Source organism: Anopheles arabiensis, chromosome X (assembly GCF_016920715.1).
Source record: "Anopheles arabiensis isolate DONGOLA chromosome X, AaraD3, whole genome shotgun sequence".
In the NCBI taxonomy this organism is placed as follows: Eukaryota; Metazoa; Arthropoda; class Insecta; order Diptera; family Culicidae; genus Anopheles; species Anopheles arabiensis.
This window is the reverse complement of record NC_053519.1, coordinates 13,171,377-13,192,064: the sequence shown is the minus strand read 5'-3', so window position 1 is coordinate 13,192,064 and position 20,688 is coordinate 13,171,377. Positions and strand designations below refer to the sequence as shown.

General features: G+C 47.2%; 1 protein-coding gene across 3 annotated transcripts; it reads right to left on the bottom strand.

Annotated features, from left to right (window-relative positions):
- Window positions 1-319: 319 nt before the first annotated feature.
- Window positions 320-20,342, bottom strand: LOC120905532. Of its 3 annotated transcripts, none has more exons than XM_040316395.1 (6): window positions 20,251-20,342; window positions 11,240-11,416; window positions 7,559-7,736; window positions 7,247-7,472; window positions 2,824-2,904; window positions 320-1,140 (listed from the first exon to the last, which is right to left on the bottom strand). In XM_040316395.1, exons 2-6 carry the CDS (start codon window positions 11,254-11,256, stop codon window positions 959-961), a joined length of 684 nt encoding a protein of 227 aa, XP_040172329.1. In that variant the 5' UTR covers window positions 11,257-11,416; window positions 20,251-20,342; the 3' UTR covers window positions 320-958. The 3 variants fall into 3 exon arrangements, with proteins under 3 accessions (XP_040172329.1, XP_040172328.1, XP_040172327.1); XM_040316394.1 differs by lacking the exon at window positions 20,251-20,342 and adding an exon at window positions 12,220-12,334; XM_040316393.1 differs by lacking the exon at window positions 20,251-20,342 and adding an exon at window positions 12,003-12,320.
- Window positions 20,343-20,688: the final 346 nt, after the last annotated feature.

Genomic DNA, 20,688 nt, shown 5'->3' with positions numbered 1-20,688 from the left:
CAACCTCCCTTCCTTTCCCCTCCCCCTCAACTCTTCTTGTATATTTGCCCCAGCCCAAGGCTTTTACTATTTTTGTTTTATTTTGGTTTGCTCCTGTCATTTCTGACAGTTTAGCGTGAGCCTAGTGAGCTAGTAGAACGGGGTAAAATGAGCCACAACGGAAAAGGGAATACGCACACACACACACACACACACACACACACACACACACACACACACACACACACACACACACACACACACACACACACACACACACACACACACACACACACGCTGACCCAATCACACCCAAAACCCCCAAAGAAACGGCTTCACGGGAAAACGGGCGCGCCTTTGCCGCGCGCATTTTATTTGCTCCAACGAGTAATAAAATGTGTGTTTTGTATGTATTTGTGTGTGTGTGTGTGTGTGAGTGTAGGTGTTTTGTTTTTGTTTTGTTGTTGTTTTACTACATATAACAAATAGCTAAACGTAAACGGCGAGCTAATATTGGCAGGGTTTTTTTTTGTGGAAGTTGTGACGTTGGCCTACTAGTACTACTGCTACTACTACTACCACTACTAACTGCACAGTGTACACCGAACCGGGTTGACGGCCCCTGGTCCGCAAGCGCGGTAAACAGAGTTTTGGGGCGTCCGCGTCCGCGTTCGAGTGCTGTAAGTAGTGCTGCAAGGGGATAGACACGACCTTCGCTGGGTTTCCCTGTCAAAGCAAATGTTTCTTTCTAACTCTCGCTCATTCTCTCTCTCTCTTTCTCTCTCTCTCTCTCTCTCTCTCACACTGTCTCTCCTCATTTTCTGTCTCACTCGCTCTTACGATTGCTTCTCGCTTCTCTCGCACTCCAAATGCTGGCTGGTCCTGGGGAGGGACTTGGATTTTTAGGTTAGGGGAAAGTTCTGCCACCTCGCCCAATTCCCCCTCTCCCCCCCTTGTCGCTGTCTGCATGTCTCGGAACTCACTGCTTCAGTGCGAACCGGGACCGGCCGAGACGCCCGATCAGCGACTTGGCACCGTTGCTGCTGTTGCCGCCCGCACCACCGTCGCTACCACCCTCGTGCGCCTCGTTGTTGGCCGCGTCCGCCGACGAGTGGTCGTCCTTCCGTGCCGCACCGCTACCGAACCGCCGTTTGCTCGGAACTGCGGAAGAGACGGAACAGACAGATAGAGAGATGGAAGAGAAATGGGGAGAGAAAGAGATAGATAGAGAGAGAGAGAGATAAAGAGAGAGAGAGAGAGAGAGAGAGAAAGGGAGATGTAGAATGCGAGAGAAACAGGCAGAGAGAAAGAGAAGTGAAGAAGGGTAGAAAAAGGGGCACCGTGCGGGTCCACCTTTAGCCCCACACTACTGCACAATCCGGAGGTCGTTTGAGTGCCGGTTTATAAACTGCGCTTCGAGTTTCGATGGATGGAGGATCGGGATAGGCGGGGAGTAAAACGAATGGTCGTGTAAACATGGAGCGCGGCTGTCGGAGTCGCGAGCTCAACTTAATGATTTATTTTTTTAATTTGGTTTTTGGTGGAACAAGAGCGAGTAAAGGGAAGGGAAGGGAAGGTGCTCGGAGCGAATGTGAAGCGAATGAGAACGGCCTAAGCGTGTAGTAGTGAACCATAGTGAACAAGTCCTTCTAAGCGTGACGCAAACGCGCTGTCAACTCACACAGCCAACCAAACACGGGTACATGTACGTGCAGCAATAGGTGAGGAGAGTTTTATCTGTGTGTGTGTGTGTGTGTGTGGGTGCGGGAAACGGTGGAAGGAGTGGATATGTAGCTGCTTAGTGTGTAAAACCTGATCAGTATTAACCTCACTCAGGGGGGATGTTCCAGTACTGTTACTACTACTACTACTATTACTACCACTACTACTAACACTACTTATTCCTACGCACAGACGTCTCAGAGGACGTGCATCAGTGTATGTATGTGTGTATGTATGTATGTGTAAGCATTCCAATCACAGAGCAGCAGCAGCAGCAGCAGCAAAAAAAGTAGAAGAAGAAGAAGTCCGGTTACATCTTTCCAGTGACGGTAATAACATTTTATTAAGGGACTATGCGTTACATTGAACAAATATTAATATTAAAAAAAAAACACACACACACACACACAAGAGGGCGCAAATGTGTACGCGAGAGGGAGTGAAAGAGAAAGAGAGTATGAGTATGAGGAGCGTTTGTGTGTGTGTGTACGTGTGTGTGTGTTTGTTTGTTTTGTTCCTAATCACTGTGCTCAGAACCACAAAGGGAGGGATTTGAGTGCGACTTAAGGATGTGAGGGGACGGGTGGGGGGGGGGGATAAACAGGACAAAATTAAATGGATCCCGGCATACTCAAACAAAAAAAAAAAAAAACGATGTCAATCGGCAAACGCTCACACACACACACACACATTCACAAGCGCACGCACGGGGCGACAATTTACTGAAAAACGTTATCGAAAACGGATCGCGTAAAACCGAACACGAGCCGAAGGGAAGTGAGCTCCAAAAACAAAAAAAAAAAGAATACATTAATGGAGGTTATGCCTCACGCGCACAGCACAAGGAAGAAGCGGGATGGCGATCAGGCCAGTGCCAAATAGGTTATAATCGAAGAAAACACAAAACATTCAACAAAAAAGGTGAAACAACGAGCCGGAAACGCCGTACGCGAATTAATCTGAGGAAATGGGTTGGGAGGGAGAGAGCCGATAGGTCAATGGAATGAGAGGGGGGGGGGGGCGGGGTTGATGGGATGTGGAGCAGGCAATGGTGATGGTGGTGTGATTATTGGTTTTGGTTACGTTTCGAGAAGGAAAATACTACATTATCTGCTATTTTACCGATTGCGGGAGCTTTCGCGCTTTTGGCCGGGGCGGCTGGTGCCGGCACGTCCTCGTCATCGTACACCTTCTCCTTCGGTGCTGCGGGGAACAAGAAAGAGGGGGAGAGAAAAAAAAACAGAGGTAAAAAGAAGGAGAAAACACATGGGTAAATTTAACGTTGTGTCCATGATGATTACGTTAAGGCTAGTTTTCGATTGTTTTGCTCTTTTTAATGCCTTGCGCAAAGCAAATAACAAGGGCAGCACTCACGGCGTGAAGTGAGTTCCCGAACAACTTTTGTCCCATGGGTTCACAATTCCATGGGAGCAAACGCAAAGGGACGCAAACAGAACCGCAACTAGTTTAGCACCACTGGAGATGTTGGATGTTGGAACTCCCACAGGCCCCCAGGGAGCCACTCTATGCTTTCAACCCCCTCTGCCACCCATTCACCCATATATACAACGAATCAGTCCAAAAGAATGCTTCCGAAGCAGATGCACCCGGGAGGTGCGTAAGAAGAATTCAAAACGGCAAAAAGCGGCAAAATAACTATGGCATGAATGCAAAGTTCCAAACAAAATAGACAAACAAAACGCACACACCTACACAAGGTAACTAAGGGGGTCCTCCCCCCTTCTTCCCGTACACTGGCAAGGAACAGACGAATTTAGCGAAACGTTTCAGGCGGCAGTATCGGTGCCCAGTATGCCGCTTAACTCAAAAACTAAAATAAAATTATACTACGAAATCTTCGGTGAAACCAAAGTGACAAACGCAACAGCAACTCTTTCAATACTGCTACATTCGAAACACATTGGTCCAGACACTGTCAAAGGTTCATGCCTTTCTGTGTATCTATATTAGATCTAGTGGTTGGAGCTCAGAATCAGACCCTCCCGATTCCGATTCCGTGTTCGGAATCAATTCCGGAGCCGATTCCGATCCTGGAATCGATTCCGGAGCCGATTCCGGAGTTGAATACGGAGCCGATTCCGGAGTTGGTTCCGGAGCCGTTTTCGGATTCGAATCCGTAGCCGATTCCGGAATCAGAATCGTCTCCGGAATCGGCATCAACCTGGGAATCACAATTTGCTCCGGTAACGGAACCAGGCTTGACTCCAGAAATGGAGTTAGCTCCGGAATGAGAATTAGTTTTTGAATTGAAATAAGAAGTGTGGGAAGCGAAATAGATCCGGGAATCTCCATGTGAATAGCTAATTAACTAGTAAATTTTGATTCTTTGCCGCTATCAGCACGTAGCATCATTGGACCCAAACGCCTAATCCTATGAAGATGCCAAAACCGACTCCGTTTCGAAGCCAATTCTGATTTCGGAGTCAATTCTGGGACTAAATCCGGAACCGATTCCGGAACCAATTTCGGAGCCGATTCCGGAACCAATTTCGGAGCCGATTCCGGAACCAATTTCGGAGCCGATTCCGGAATCGATTCTGGAAACTAATTCCGGACCTACTATCGGGAATCGATTCCAAAAAACGTTGGAGCTAGCTGGAATTGATTCCGACGAAATCTTCATTTTTCCCATCACTAATTAGATCGACTAATTAGAGCACTCATCGAACTGAACTCATCCGACCCACTAAACTACATACCCGTTTTGCCTGAAGTTCTACTATGAGTGAAATCGATTCCAGTTGAGATCTCACAAAAACTGAATCCTCCTGAACAAACAAAGCTACAAACAAACCGCTCAATGGATGTCAAACACCATACAAATGTGTCGAGTATTGCAAAAATTGTAACAAGAATGTCAGTCGATCAGGGGGAAAAAACCTGCGCAAACGTGTCTAGATCTTAATCTTGATTCTTAATCCTTTTAGATCCATTCGACCTCCAAATAGCATGAAAGCTCCCGTGTTAAACCAAATGGCATGATCTTCACGACCAATTCAATGATCTCGATCACATCTTGATTCTCTTGGAAAGGAAAGCAATAAAGGTCCTGCCGAGATCACGCAAACAATCCGTCTCGATAGCGATAAAGCGTTCAGAATATAGGGTCCAATCAAGTGGAGTAGAAACGTCACAATAATTCATTTCAAGAATTGGCTAGCGTAAATGTGTGCCAGTATTGGGCAGGTTAGGGCAGCAGTTTCGCAAAAACTGCTCCTACACTTACAATTTTTATTATTTTTCATGCCATTTCATGCCATAAAGTGCCATTATTTTGAACGATGAACTATCGTATTATGTTGCGCTATTTTTTATTTGCCGATTTAAATGTATTTTTTGGGAGATATACGTCAAAATGCAAACACTGTTTTTGTTCCTGTTTTCGGCAGCTTGGTCCTATTTCCAGGCAGGCTGTGCTCCTATTTTCGGCAACGCGAATACGGGTCAGAAAATGTTTTAATCAATGCCAATAGGTAGAATTTTTGTTTAAAACAATAATACACTATCAATTTTCTAAGATTTGTGTCGAAAAGTACTCAAATTATTATTTTTTGTTGCCCCTTTTGGCCATTTTACTGGCAGTTTTTACAATCACTTTGACGTGAGTTACAAACAAAGTAGGCATTAAAGGAAAAGAGACAATCTGACGGCTATAGAGTATGGCTCCAACTGGCTCACGAATTATTATATTTCTCTCAAGTTATTGGTTTGTTTACTGTGAAGCTGTTGATATGTGATACAAGAAATGTCGTTTTATGTGTCGACATACGCATTGCAGTGTTCTGGCCAAGTTTTAAATAATTATTCAGCAAAATCAAACGTGTGTTATTGTTCCAAGTTTCGGCAAGAGCCCACAGCAGTGAATCTGTCAAAAATCAACATTCACCGGGTACCTATTTTCGGCAGCATTCAATGTGAATAATTACTTGTTTTTCGTGATTTTAAAGTTCTAACCGGGCTAGAATATAATCTGCAACCACAGAATCTTTCATGAAAACCACACCTTCATTGTTTTACTGCTCCGGTTCTCTTAACAATGAAACCTGCCGAACTATTGGCTGGCAGCAAATCTGCCGAACAATTGTGAACTCTGGACATTTTACTTGATATTTTGAAATACATGCAAGGAAACGATGGCAAACTTCGTATATGAATAACAAATTAGTATATCTCTATTAAAAAAATATGTGTTGAGACAGTTTTCAACGCTTTTTTTTTGTGTAGCTACCCTGCCGAAAACAGGTACACTGCCGAATACTGGTACGGTTACCCTATTTGAATATTTTTTTATTTCTTTGCAGAAAGTCGCCCATTTTTTATCAAAATTTTGAAAGAGAGTGTAAGAAAAATTAGTAAACAATATAATAGTGACACTGCTACTTTAACCGTAGAAGAAAAAAACGGTAAATTATTACTATTGCTACTAGTTACGATGTGTATTGTATTCCCATCTCTAGTGTGCCGCATTTTTTTTTATGTATTTTTGATGAACTCTTTTTTGGTCTGTTCCACGCGCACATCGTTTTGTTCACCATCTGTGTTTTTTTTTTTTGTTGTTGTTAACCGCTCGCTGGGTCGTAAAATCGTTCGACCCAGAAATGAAACGATAATCGAAAAGATTAAAAAAAACTAGCCAGCCTCCCCCGTTCGCTTTCCTCCGCTCGCTACCATCCGACATCAAGCAACTATGCAGAAATGTGCATTGTGCAGATGTCCATGGAGGACACGAGAGAGAGAGAGATAGACAAAAAGAGAGAGAGATAAAAAGAGAGAAGTTGACACGCAAGGGCTCTTGCTTGGCTTGTGAAATACAACGATCCTCACCCCCCCCCATGCCAGTTTAACACAGTTTGCCACAAGTCTCGCCGAGGAACATTGTGGAATGAAAACGACGGGAGTGAGGAGGGGGAGGAGGTGGTGCCAATTCCTCCCCATTGCCGGGGTTGCTAGAACCGGTTTTCGGTCCGGAGTGAACCGGCCAGCCCCACAACAGCCCCAACAGCAGCAGCGTGACAGTTATCATCAATGAATCGGATTCGAGTTCGAACGTTCGGCCCGCAGGGAAGGGTTGAGACCTCAAACGGGGCGCGCAAAGCGTGCAAAAGGAAGAGGTGAAGGACGAAGGACCAGAACCACCTCCCGAGGACCGGTTGCAGCCCGCTGGTGGTTGTGCAAGAGTGGCCACACCAGGCGGGCGAAAACTTTTGACTTCGAGCCGTTCGGGGCAGTCTTTTGGCGATTGATTTTTGTTTTTTTTTTTTGGTTTCGTTTGTTTCTCGTTTTGTTGCGCTAGAGCTTGTCGTAGTAAGGAGCGCTCTCTCTCTCTCTCTCTCTCACACACGGTGTCCGCATCTGCTGGCAGACGGTAGACGACGAACCCACCCATCCCGATAGAGGCAGACAAGCTTGAAGCGAAACGTTGACTTTTAGCGCCCCATTGCGCCACGCTACTCTCCCCTACGCTAGTGTCACTTTCACCCGTGGCTGTGCCCCCCCCCCCCCTATCACACCTCTCGCTACTTACCGGCGGCCGGCTTGTTGTTCTTCGACTCCTGGCGCCGCTTCTTGAGCGCCGTCAGCAGGTCGTCGTTGCTGCGGAACGGGCGAATGCTCGGCCGGATCTTCTTGGGCGCCTCGGTCGTGGTGGTGGTCGTCGTCGGCTGCTTGCCACCGGACGCCGCCCCATCCTCCGCCCCGTCCTCGCTGCCGTCCTCGCCCTTGCCCTCGTCGTAGCTGTCCGCGTACTCGTCCTGTGGAGCAAAAAACAAAAAAAAAAAACGTTCAAACTTGAAACAGGACCAGGAGCGAGGAATGGACTGGAGTTCCATTCCCTTACCTCAGCGTAATCCGCCGACGACGGGGTGGTCGTGGTGGTGGTGGTCGGTGTCGTGCGGCCAAGCGGCCGGCCAACGCCGCCGCGCCGCAGCAGCAGACTGTTCCGGTTCGCCTTCGCCTGGTCCTCCTGTGGGGTGGCCCGGGCGGCCAGCAGTACCGCCACCAGCAACACCGTCAACCTGTGAAGGGGAGCGGGGGAGAAGGAAACACGGAATCAGCAACGAAGAAACGAATGGTGTCCATCATCATCATCATTGAGCATCAGCAGGCAGGGAAACAACAGGGAGGAAGGAATCGTGAACTTGAGCGTCCTGTCACAGCTGAAGGAGTCGGCCTTGGTTGGCGGTGCGGCGTTCGCCACCAGTTCCGCGTAATAGCGACTAGTGAACTCCCCGCCCCATCTCTCCCTTCCTCTCTCTCTCTCTCTCTCTCCTCCCTCGCCACCTTCTAGAACGGAGCATTCGCCCATGACCAGCGGGGCGATTCGATCCGGCACCAACGGTGCCGCGCCAAATTCCGACAGCCGGGCGTCCTTGAAGGCGTCCGGCAGCTATAAGTGGCTCGCGCCACCCCGTTACGGTGACTGGGTAGCAGCGTAGCGATGGGAAAACCCACCGGGACAGGCTCATGACGCTCGCATGAATCTTCCAAGTGAGTCAATCAATCTGAACCTTCAAGTACTGACAAAACTCCAGAATGAGTCACTAAAGATACATAATTCATTCTGAAGAGCTATTAAACTCGGAATGTTCTTGCTTGACGTCTCAGAATCATACATTTCTGAAGATTCATCATTTTGCAAAAGAGCCACAAATCAATGAAGAATTGTGTTTTTTTTTTCTTCTCTGAAGTGTCAAAAGAGAAGACTCATGGATCTTATGAAACATATGCAAATCTTCTCATCTTTCGTCGGAAAGCGCTTTATTGTAATATGCAACGTTTTCTGTGGGTGTCAACTGGTAAATGAAATGTACAGGGAATTTCCGGAGTTCCCATAGTAGTGGCGGACTCCTTCTTACGGGAAGTTAGTTTTATGTGATGGGAATTGGACAAAACCCAAAAAACGATGGGAATAGGAATTTCCAATGAACCTGTCCAAAAAGGGTGCCATTGGAATCCAATTCCCCTCTTATAAGGTTTACTTCCCTTCAGAAATAATCAAGAAAGTGTCCCATAACTATAAGAACTCCTGAAAAACCACGTAAATTACAAGTGATATTAACGAGAACGACACGAGCTACAAAACGGGAACAACATTACAATTTTAGGACCTTCCCGGAAGATTTGTAGGATTTTTGGTAACATCTCGAATCTAGTGTTTGGATTCGTCTCACAATATGTTATTTATAGTTCTAACGAATCATGACGCGAATCATTCAGAGCGAATCACGAAAATTCCAAACAAATGTACCCGAACTTTGTGACATCATGCTTGGGAGCGCTTAAATGTGGCCACTTCATGGATTGGGAACTTCAATACCTGTACCTGTCACCGAGGCCGAATTATTTCCTCGTTACGAACGATTCATACAGCGGCACATCACTAGTGCGTAGTGAGCGTGTTCGCATTCTAGCACGTTGCTTCATGCGTCAGAACTTGCGGAGAAAGCAACATTGTAGTGCGGGACAGGAGAAACTCCAAACGGCTGAAGGCTGAAGGCGGTTAGTAACCGTACCGTACCCGCCACACGGTAGCTGTCGTTATGATATCATACACTCACACACACGCTGGCCAGGTCGATTGTGCTTTCTTTAACAGGCCAAATGGGGGGGGGGGAGGGAGGAGGGCGTGTGGCGAGCATTTTGTAGGTTAGGACGTGAGCGAACGCTGGGCCCGATCGGAGAACGCTCGATCGCGATTGCGACACCCTTCTCCCCGGTAGCGGCGTGTCTCTGTGTCCGTATGTGTGTGTGTGTGTGTGTGTGTGTGTGTGTGACGCCCATTAGACACGACACTTTGGCGTGCTCTAACCTAAATCTACTTACATACGATTAGACCCGCTACCGCAATTCCCCCTCCCCCCTCTCCCCCCCCGCGACTACTCGTGGCTGGACGGCGAGCTTTCCTTCGCCTTCCGCGCGTGATCCTGCGTGTGTGTGTGTGTGTGTGTGTGTGACCGCCCGCGCCCGCTGTACCGCTGCACGACGGGTTCGTGCTTTGAATTCGCGCATTTGCCCAACACCACTCGCCACCACCACCACCGCCACCACCACTGCGAGAGCAACAAACTCTCGGGCGCCAATCAACTACCCTCCCACTCCTATCCTCCTAGAGTGGAGTGGAGGGGGGGGGGGAAGTCCGCGAAGGAAATCACTTTCTTTCCGCATTCGTGTCACGGATTGTTTTTTTTTTTTGCTTCTTTTCGATTTGCTGTGGCTAGCCACCCGTAGGGAGGGGGGAGAGGGAGGATGGTGGGGTGGTGTATAAGTAAGCAAAAGTGGCCTCTATCGGGTTGCGCTTGGTGGAGGCGCGAGGAGAGGGGGGGGAGGGTAAGGTGGTGCGAGGGGGTGGGGAGGGGGAGGGATTTAATTTCGGAAAATATGCTACCATTCCCTCCACCCCGCTTCCCCTACGGCACCATTCCGCTTTGCACCCTGTAATACACCACCATCATTACACACACACACACACACACACAAACACGCATGCAGCCATTATCAAACCATTATCAGGCGGCGGCCATGTTGCATGGGTGCATTTCCTTGCGATTTGCGTCGAAAAACTGCATCGATGGCGGCGGTAATGGTGCGATCGTGGGGTGGTGGTGGTGGTGGTGGTGTGGCGGGGCCATTAAACCCACAAAAGCACAACCCCCGGGGCGGGGGAGGGAAGGGTGGTAGAAAAGGGAGTTTAACGTTTCTGGCTTTTTGTTGTTGTTGTCTTCCCGCGTGTTTTGTGTGTCGCCTCCCCCCTTGGGCGTAGTTTCGAAACGGGTATTGCGCGCACGTTTTAACCCCCCTCCCCCTCGTTCCTCCCCCTGGTTCCTGGCAGCGCTCCAAAAGCTCCACGTACCCGGCTTTGGGCTCGCTAGCGCCCGTACCCACCCGTACCTACCAACCAAGGGGTGGGGTGGGGACGGGGGGTTTTGGGAGGCTGGAAGGGAAGCCTCGTTTTCTTGTGGCGCTCCAAGGCTTGGCGGTTGGCAACGGGGTGGATGACTGCGTTTTTTTTTGTTGGTTGTCGGGATTTAGTAGGCTGCGCACGCCCCACGGGGCCCACAAATGTAAATGCCGTGCCTGAGCATAACCTGTGTGTGTGTGTGTGTGTGTGTGTGTGTGAATGATCGAGCCGGCTCCTTTTTGGCCGCGCCTCGCCAGACGACGCCAACACGGGGGTTGCGGACGCTCCCAGCTTTTTTGGGTCGGGCTTCGCGTCTGCCACGGCGAGAATTGTGCAACGTGAACGTTGACTCACGCTGAAATACACACACACACACACACACACACACACACACACACACACACACACACACATACACAGGTTCAGCTAGTTCATGTCTTTTGTCTTTGACGGATTTTTCTACACCTTTAGCTTCTTCGCGCGCGCTTTCAAAAACCATTCAAAAGCCATGGCAACGGGAGGAGGAGGGAGGAAGAGAGGGCCCTCCCAGGACTGCCACACTCGACGAAAAGGGCTAAACAAAAAAAAAAAAACAAAGGAGGGTAAGAAAAAGAAGCTTACGTTTTGAAGTGCTGCATCGTCGTCGCTGTCGTCCTCTGTTGTTACTTTGACAGGAACGCGAGGGGGAGGTTCGTCGCTTACGCCTGCGGCTGGCAAAATCCTAAGGCCCAGCACGGGGGATTTGGGTGCGTGTGTCCTTTTTTCTTTTCGCTTGCGCCCAGCCCAGATGGATGCTATCTGTGTTGTGTGTGTGTGTGTATGTGAGTGTGGGGATGGGGGGGAAGAAATAGAAAAAAAAACGAACGTACGGTGTGTTACAACAACAACAACAACAACAGCGAGCGTGCTTTGGCCCCAGCGTGACCGAGGCGTTTGTGCGCGCGAGAGGACCGAGGTCCGGTTTTATGCTGGAAATCGTATCAAAAACTATCACTAACATCGGTCTGTGTGTGTGTGTGTGTGTGTGTGTGTGTATGTGTGTGTGTGTGTGTGGGTATGTGTGTGCTGCCTGCTGCTTGCTTGCGCAATCGCCTCTTGGGCCCGCGCTGCGCCGTGTTCTGCGCGCTCAAACGCAACTGGCAACTGGTGGGTTTAGGTCGAAAGTTGTGAAACGAAGATTAAGACTAAAGCCCCGCGCTTGGGGAGCCGTTTAAGCGGTTTAGTCATTGCACAATTTTGAATAGTTGTTTGAATTTGATGTCTCTCTCGCTCGCTCTCTCTATCGCTCTTTCTACGGAGATAGGAAATTGTTTCTCGGGCACATCCTCCAGCACTTGCGGTTGATTGCAGTCGTTTGAGTTGGAGGAAAATATTCGACCCTTACCCTCTCTCTCTCTCTCTTTCAGCGCGGCTTTGCTCGAACTAAACTAAACACCGAAACACACACACAAACACACGCAGGCACACACACACACACACACGCATACGCACAGGAAATAACACAAACACGCTAGCCGGTAGCCGGAAAACTTCAAAAACACTGTAACTTCCCCAAAAAAACAAACAAACAAACAAACAAAACCCCCAAACCCGGTACTAACAACGGCAGCGGCTGGTGGTGGCGGTGGTGTTGGAGTACAAGAAAAGCGGCGTCGTCACGCGTTCGCACTCGTCTGAGCTCCGGCAGCGAATGAACGGCCGAACCACTCACGCGCCCGGTCGGAGGTCCAAAGCTGCTTTGACGCTCCCACTCCAGAGCGGCCCAAAGACCCCCCCCCTCCCACGCCCCCAAGACTTCCAACCGGACCTCTCGTACGCTCGGTCGTGGCCCCGCAGCCCCCAACTGCGGGTCTCTCACGAGCGCCCGGACATTTTCGAAATGTCACGCGTGTGTCTCGCAGGAGTGGGGAGTGGTTGGTGGTGGTGTGTGTTTTTAGAAGCCTATTTTTGGACCGCTCCGCGGGCGAAAGGAGCGCGGGAAAGGAAAGATGTCCGTCAACAACCAAAACCAAAAAAAAAAAAAACAAAAAAAAAAAACCAAAAAAAAGCAAATGCAAATCCTGAAGTCTTCCAACGATCGCGCCAACTGGATATCATCTTTCTGGTGCGAAATGCGTGCCAAGCGGAGGGCAGGATCTTCTGGGCAAGGACGAGGCGCGTTTCAGGTTTTTTTTTTTGATCAATTTCACCTTGCCCCTCGGTGCCGACGGCCGACGATTGCGCCACCGAAAGCTCCCAGGGCTCGGCCTCGGGAGGTCGAGAAAACTGGATCCTAAAAGGAAGAACTTGGGCTGCCGCCAAACCCGCGCGCAAGGGCTGCCAGTGTGCGCAGACCTTCAGCCCAGAGGGAGCACACCAACAACGCAGAAAGAACAGGGTCACAGCTCTCCTTGAAATAGCTCACCACTGGCGTTCTTTTGCGTGTCCTGTTTTTGTTTTTGATGTGTGTTACTTCTTTCCGTTTTCGAACGTTACGCCACCCAGGCCAGGCCCATTTCCTGGTCGTGTCGGTCGGTGCGTCGCCGCGGAAGATTGACAATCTCTTTATCGATTTTGGACACGCTCGCGCAAACCTGTAGACACTCTCCCCGACCTGTCCCCACCTGCAGCACTAATTAAAGTGACAGGAACCTGAGTGTGTGTGTGTGTGTGTGTGTGTACATGGAACCTACGCCGCAAAAGGGAATGGCTTGCTAAGGTCGAACAGGTAGTGCGAACAATTAATACAAGTGTTTTTTGGGTTGTTGGGCTCTTTTTTTTTCTTCTCTCTTCTTGGGGCACTTTTCAGCGCCCATTTTCAGTGCTCGGTATGGCGGTATGCAGCGCGCACGTTTCTTTGGCAATGAAAAATCTCAACCTCTACCGCGCGCGCACGGGGCAGGGAACGGTACCGAACGTTTCGGGGGTTTGATTTGTTCGTATTTCCTAGGCCCACTCCGCACCGCTCGCTCGCAGTTTTCTCATTTTCGATTTCTGCTAGTGCTTATTTCGAGTGTGTGGGGTTTGTAACGAGGTTGGGGAGAGAGGTATGGTGCAAGGCTTATGGAGTAATTTTTGTGTTTTTGTTTGTTTATTCACCTCGGTGGCCGCGGCGGTAGATTGTACCGGCGCGATGCGGCCGTTGTACCAAGGCGCGCAATATCTTCCGGAATGAACGACCGAAAAACTTTTACTTCCGCGGGCGCTCGGTACCCACACCAAAAACCCATACATGTGTGTGAGTGTGTGTGTGTGTGTGTGTGTGTGTGTGTGCGTGTCGATGGAAGGGGTTTGGTGGTGGAAAACGGCGGATGGAGGAGCGTTGCATGCGCGGAGGTTTTGAAGGAAAACGGGTAACGGGAAGGTTCGTCGCCTGTGCGTTGATAATCGCTCGTGGTCAATACCATGCCATTCTTCTCCATCTCGGCGCCATTAAACGGTCAATCAACAAACAGAAACACAAACGGCGAAAGGCCAAACAGAGGCAACGGGAGAGGTGAACAGCGGCAGGGGATGGTCAGTGGAAAGCAAACGCGCAGCCGAAAGCAGAGGGAAAGAAATAACGAAAGGCAGGGTCCGGTTTCTCCAAGGGGGAAGGACGGGGAGGGGCGAGAGGTTGACCACACTACCTAACGGCGGGCGATCTTGAGACCACGTACAGTGGGTGCTATGAAGCATACAGTTTTCCTCCAATGTGCCAACATCGCGATGCGGAATATCTTGTTGGCGTTATACAGGTGATGTTGGATCTGCAGAAGCTCTTTTAAGGGTGAGAAGCAAGAGCTCAGTATAGCTCCGAGCGCTCCACAAGCTCCACAAGCTCAATGCAGCTCAGCTCTACACGCACTCCGCACGCTCTACACGCACTCTGTGCGCTCTCTGTACACACTCAGTGGTACGGATTAGCACTCCTATCACAAGACTAGTAGTTACACTTCCTCATAAAGATTGCAGGCACGGAGACTCCTTTCAAAACACGAAACAATTTCTTTTTTCTTTTGTCCAACAACAGTAGAAAATGAACTAGGTCCTGAACATTAACACATATCATACAGGGACCTTACAATACAGTGAACTCTCTCTCTGCTCTGAGACCTCTCCAATTTGAAAACCTTGGATTTCTCTGTTTCTTGAAAAGATTTGAGGTGCCTAATTGAGGCCTAACCTCAATTTGCCGAATGAGAGCCATTGTTTGTAGTAACTCGTGCCCTGCTAAAGATGCTCTTTTGCACTTAGACTGATTATAATTGTTCAATCAGCATACGAATCAATATGGACTCGATTTGCATCGGAAATTTGAAGTCATCGGCTGATGTTTTTGTTATAACATGAGTTTGGAGAAAAGTTCAAAACGCACAACACGTGAAGATTACGCTAGTTTTGATAAGGTCATAAGGAGTCCTGCTAAAGGATGCAAATGCTCAGAATAACCCAGGTTGCAGGACGTCCAAAAGATTGTTGAAGTACTTAAACGTTGAATCATCGATTTTTACGTAAATATTGGTTTTAGCATGTCGTGAGAATATCCTCCTAATATCTCATGTCTAAGGTAAGGACCTAGTGGTTCTGAGTGTCTCAATTTATTATGAGGTCTCACTGTAGTACCAAAAAAGTTTGTCAGCTACTGAAATACCTGAAATACCTTATTATAATTCTGTGAAAACATTGTCTGGAAATGATGTAGTCATTCCTGGAATGTCTTGAGCCCTATGTATATTCAGAGACTCGATTCACATCGATAAATTGTAGTCCTTAGCAGTCTTTTGGAGCTCCCGAGTGACTCAAAATCTCACATTGTACATCAAAGACGAATGTCTACCTCTAAGCACACTGAAAGGCAATCTGTTTGAGCTTACTTACACTTTATTCTTCTGCCTAAGAGTCGTCTGAAAAAGGCCAAATAGCTCAAAGTCTCTAGCCGATCGATAGAGAAAAAAAAACCGATCCAGCCACACCGAAACACACACCCAGCACCGTTGCCGTAATATCCTACCCGCCGGCAGATTGTAAAATCGATTGTCAGATCGTGCGAAAGAAAAAATCATCCTCCGCACGATGCTGCCAAGATGCTGGTTAGGATTGGCCGACCGCCAATGCCGCGCGCCACACACAAGCAAAACAAAGCATATCTCCCGGTGTTGGGGGGATGCGGGTCGAATGCGAAGGCACTGCCGAGCGCGCGATGAAATAATTGAGCATCATGTAATAATGCCGAGTCGGGGGTGCAAAAATTACACCGCAAAACCCATCAGGGAAGGCCTCGCATTCGAGCGAAGTGAAAGGATTTGAATCGGTGTGCGAGCGTGTGCGCGCCGCAGCAGCAGCAGTTTCATTTTATGCAAAACGGCGCATTTAAACACGGCCGATGGAGGACACCCGCGGTGCAGGAGGGGATGGCAGCGGGGCGGAAGAGGAGGATGCGCGGTGTCTAACAGCGGCACAAAAAAGCGCGACCGAACAAAAGAACGGGCGAAACTGGCATCCCGAGGCATCGGCATCGGTTTTGTTTGGTTTTATCGACGCTTAGAGTGAGCTGTTTCTCGCGCCTCGTTTTGCCGTAATCTTCGGCCCGCTTGCCAGCGTTGGCAAGTATTTTGCGGTTCGCTGGGGGCCGGGGTGAGCGAACGGTGAACGCGAGCAGCGGCCGGGGGATGCTCGATTATTGTTCCCTGGCCGGTGCCGGAGCAGCCGCCTGAAGGTCAGGACGGGACGAATCGGGGCGAGCGAAAGCGAAAGCAACATCTCCGCCGCGAGGCAAGGCTGCCCGGCACGGAACACGGAAGATGGGAAAGCGCGAGCCAAAGAAGGAAAGAGTGTGTGATGCGTGATTTGTCGACGGCGCCCCGGCATCGCGCTCCTTGTCTCGAAAGCGATCTCGATCTCGATCTCGGCCCTGAAACGGGCCCGGGTCGCGGTTTAATCGAGCGCGCGAAATGCGCGAAGCGGACCCCGAAATAGCGCCATTGGCTTTGGCCGCATTCGCTCCCTACCCTGCGCCCTGCTTTTCCGCCGGTTGCTCCCGCTGCGGAACGTGTTGGTGGTGGCGCAACGTTCTTAGCGGCTAACTGAGCGGCAAACCCTTTAGTATTGGGAGCGTGTTTTGGAAAGTCTGTGCGACGGGGCGAGATTTCATTGATAATTATGAAACGAAGAGGTGAGTTTGCAAAAAAAAAAAAAAAAACGAAAGACTCTTGCCAAAGGGGGCCACGTTTGGGCGCCTTTTCTTGGGGTGATTCAGGACAAATTGTTTTCTTTTCTACTCGTTTTTTGGCTGATTAGACAATTTTGAGTAATATTTCATAGCGATTAGATGGATTGAATATTCACAACATAACAAGAGTATATGTGACTACTAAATATTCTTCGAAGGAATCGTAATTTTTGATGTATATTCACGATTTTTGACCATTTATTAATGGATATATTTAGTGCAAAGGAGACAAATGATTATTTAAGTTAGATTAGATCATTTAGTATATGTTTTTATCATGTTGCAAAATGTCATGATAATATGCACTCAAGATAGGAATGTTTATTTTGTTTATATTTGTTTCTGTTTTTAAATTTCCGTACTTTCCTTCCCACATACAAAAATAAATTGAAAGGTAAACAACAAAGACTACTATTGTTTCATAAACTCAAACTCAAATATGTGGGAGTGTGGGGCCATAAAGACATGTTAAGCAGTTTAATAATTCTCGCAAAACGCAATGTTTTTACTGTTTGCTTATTATTTAAAGGTAAAACAAAACCTCCTAACAAACAAACAAAAGAAAGAAAATTTTAAGTCGATATTTCACACAAAAATGCGCTCGATTCTGTATCAAACAGCGTTCGCTTTCCCGCTTTTGGTTGACTTTCATTTCGCTGTAACATTTTTCAAACAATATTCTTCTAAAACTTAAACTCGTTTGCCTCGATACATTCGAATGTATAGGATGTTATTTATGATAGCCTTTTACGAAGGATTTAAAAATTAAATGGGGCCATTCCGTTTCTTAGTGATTTTTCCCAAAATCCTCAGGATTTCATAACGATACTCATACTTTTGTAAACGTTCGAAATGACCACATAACAACGCAATTATTAGTTTTTTTTTTAACAGAATTGTCATCAAATGATATTGTTTTATTAAAATTTATTGTCTTTTGACCATATTTACGTATTTTTAAGTGCCATTATAGGTTCGCAAAATAGGCATGTTCCTATAGTGGTCTTAGTTATAAAATCAATAAAAACATGACATTTTAGACGATACTTTTGACATGTCGTACTGTTTTCATTAAAATAAGCAACAGAAATGAGTTTTCTGTAGGTAATTTACCAAACAAAGGCCAAAATTCGCTTATCTGGCTGAGTGAAAAATCAACCTCAAATCAAGCTTTCTCCTCCGGGTGTGGGTTGACGATAGGTGTTATTCAGTACTTTAGTCAATATTTTCATCAACCAAATTCATACATTTTTTACGATCAAATTACGAAAGAAATCAATCTAATGGCAGTAATCCTTGCAGTAATTCACACGAAAACAGCTTCAAAACTAAGTTACATTGATATTATACACTGTTTTGAGGCATCTTTGTTTACCACTACTATAGGAACACAATACGACGAATATAGGAACCATACCACCATTATAGGTACAACGAAGCAGTTACAAAAATTTGTCTTTTTTCGTAAAATTGATGCATTATGTGGTAAAATATACAGAAATTGTCCTTCCTGACACTTTAATTCCATTAAAACACATCTGTACCACTACGAATTGCACCACTATTGGTACATTTACCCTATGACGTAAAACATGACATTTGTGTACGATAAATCTGAAGAAAGTATAGGAAAATGGATACACCGTTTAACCAATCACTGTAAAAATTCTACTAAATTTCCTACGCTAATTCTTACGCCTAGGGTTGGTATGGGTTAATGAACAATTCCAGGTCCGGTATACGTTCATAATTGGTTGCAGGACCAGTACGGGTTCATTATAGGTTCTAGGGTTGGTATGAGTTCAGTATTAGGTCCAGCACCGTTATGAGCTCATGATAGGTTCTAGGGCATGTATGCGTAAATAATCAGATCGAGGACGGGTATGATCAGTATTGGTTCCAGGATCGGGTAGGACTCAGTATCGGTATCTGGACCTGCATAGGTTTAATACCGGTCCTGAAGGCATTAGGATATGCAGTGCTGCAAAATGTCATGAGTGGATGAACTATTCGTGGTAGCTTGATGCTCATTGCTGATACTCAATAAAAGTGCGTCATGACATGCTGAACACGACATGTGAATTCTTGAGTCCCACGCGATACTCTGACTGACAAGCTTAGCTTAATGCCGGCGCAAGCATAATCATGTTTTTTTCTGTCTGTAAACAGTGCTGCCAAATGTCACTGTTTCAGTCCTCAACACTCATGACTAAAACGAAGCTCAAATCAGCTCACGTTCACTACTGAGATGATCAGTGACGATACTCAAACAGTTGGAGAATCAATCACATGCTTGGTGACATTTTGATTAGCACCCAACTCTTGGTCACTCACTTGGTCATGACATTTTTGACGGCGATAATCACGAAATTAACAATCACGACAGCACCGTATATCTCCCATGACCAACGCGATGATCACCGACACAAAATGTCACGACCAAGTGACTGACCAAGAGTTGGTTGCACAAAATATCACCAAGCATGTGATGGTCGCGCACCAACTGTTTGAGGCTCGCCTCTGATCATCACAGAAGAGCTCGTGACGCTGACATGATTTTGTTTTGTGCCGGAATTTGTCATGACTATGTCAGTGACATTTTCAAAACTGATCACAGTAAAAAAAAGTCATGCCATAGTGACTGACCAAGCGATGGTCGCAAACCGTTCTGGTAAACCAACCGTTCTGAGTATCACCTCTGATTATCACAATTGAGTACGTGATGGTGATATGGATTTTGTTTCAGTCAGATTTTTTATGCCATTGACGGTGACATTTTGCAGCACTGAGGATATGTGCAGTTCTTGAATAAGAAAAGGTGATGTATCGGTGTCAGGGCCAGTATGGGTTTGGTTTTAGGTTTCTTAAGGGATGGTCATAAGTAACTCATTTTTTTTTATTTTCACGGCCATTGTTTTTAGCGTGTTCTTTACAGTAAAGGAGATTTTTGAAATTTATTTGCGTAGCCCAGTCTGACCTGGCCAACTTAAATAATAAAACCAAAACACCAAAATGTCAAATGAAAATAGTGTGCTGTTTAATAAGAGATAATATATAAACCGACAGTTGATACAACAGTCCCGTAAAATATATTTGTGTCATTGAGTTTATCTTGGCTTTACAATAACGCTTAAATAATGGTGCCCTATTTCGCCCCGTGTTCCCCTACACTGCATTGACACCGTCGAGAGTGTTAAATCTTTTCGTTGAATTTATATGAGAGTTTTTTTTTTCTTCTGTCTCACCGATTCGCTTGTAAATCAATCGAATAATTTGAATTTCAAAATGTTCCACCAACCAATAATGTTAACGATTATAAACATTTGACATTAAAACGCGAAATAAACTCCAAGCAAAACAGACACAATGCTCTATACCGTACCACGTTTCACCCATGTTTATCTTCACATTCACACCTTCAGCCACGCAAAGGGGAACTCACCCGATGAGCGAAAGAGCAATAAAACCAATGGGCGCACGCTTTCTTTCGCTGCAGCTTTCTTCGCCCTTAAATTCGCCCTTCCTCACAGTCGCACAGCACACACCTGGACGAACCGATTGCTTACGCGTTGCAAACGGTAAAAAGGGGGTTATTTTTAGCCCACTGTCCATCTCACAGTTTTGTCGCCCGGTTCACGTACCCGTCCGCCGCCGACGGTTGAGTTGTCTAAACGCAGCGAAGGGTACATGAGGGAAGGGGTGCATGGGGAGGGGTGGGGGAGGGGGGGGGATTAATCGTGACTTATTTAAATTCCCGATCCCGCACACCTTTACCGCACGCTGCTGGTTCAGAAAATGTCCAAATCGTGCGGGGAAGACACACACACACACACACACACACACACACCCGGTGCATACGAAATGCAACTTTCATAACGGC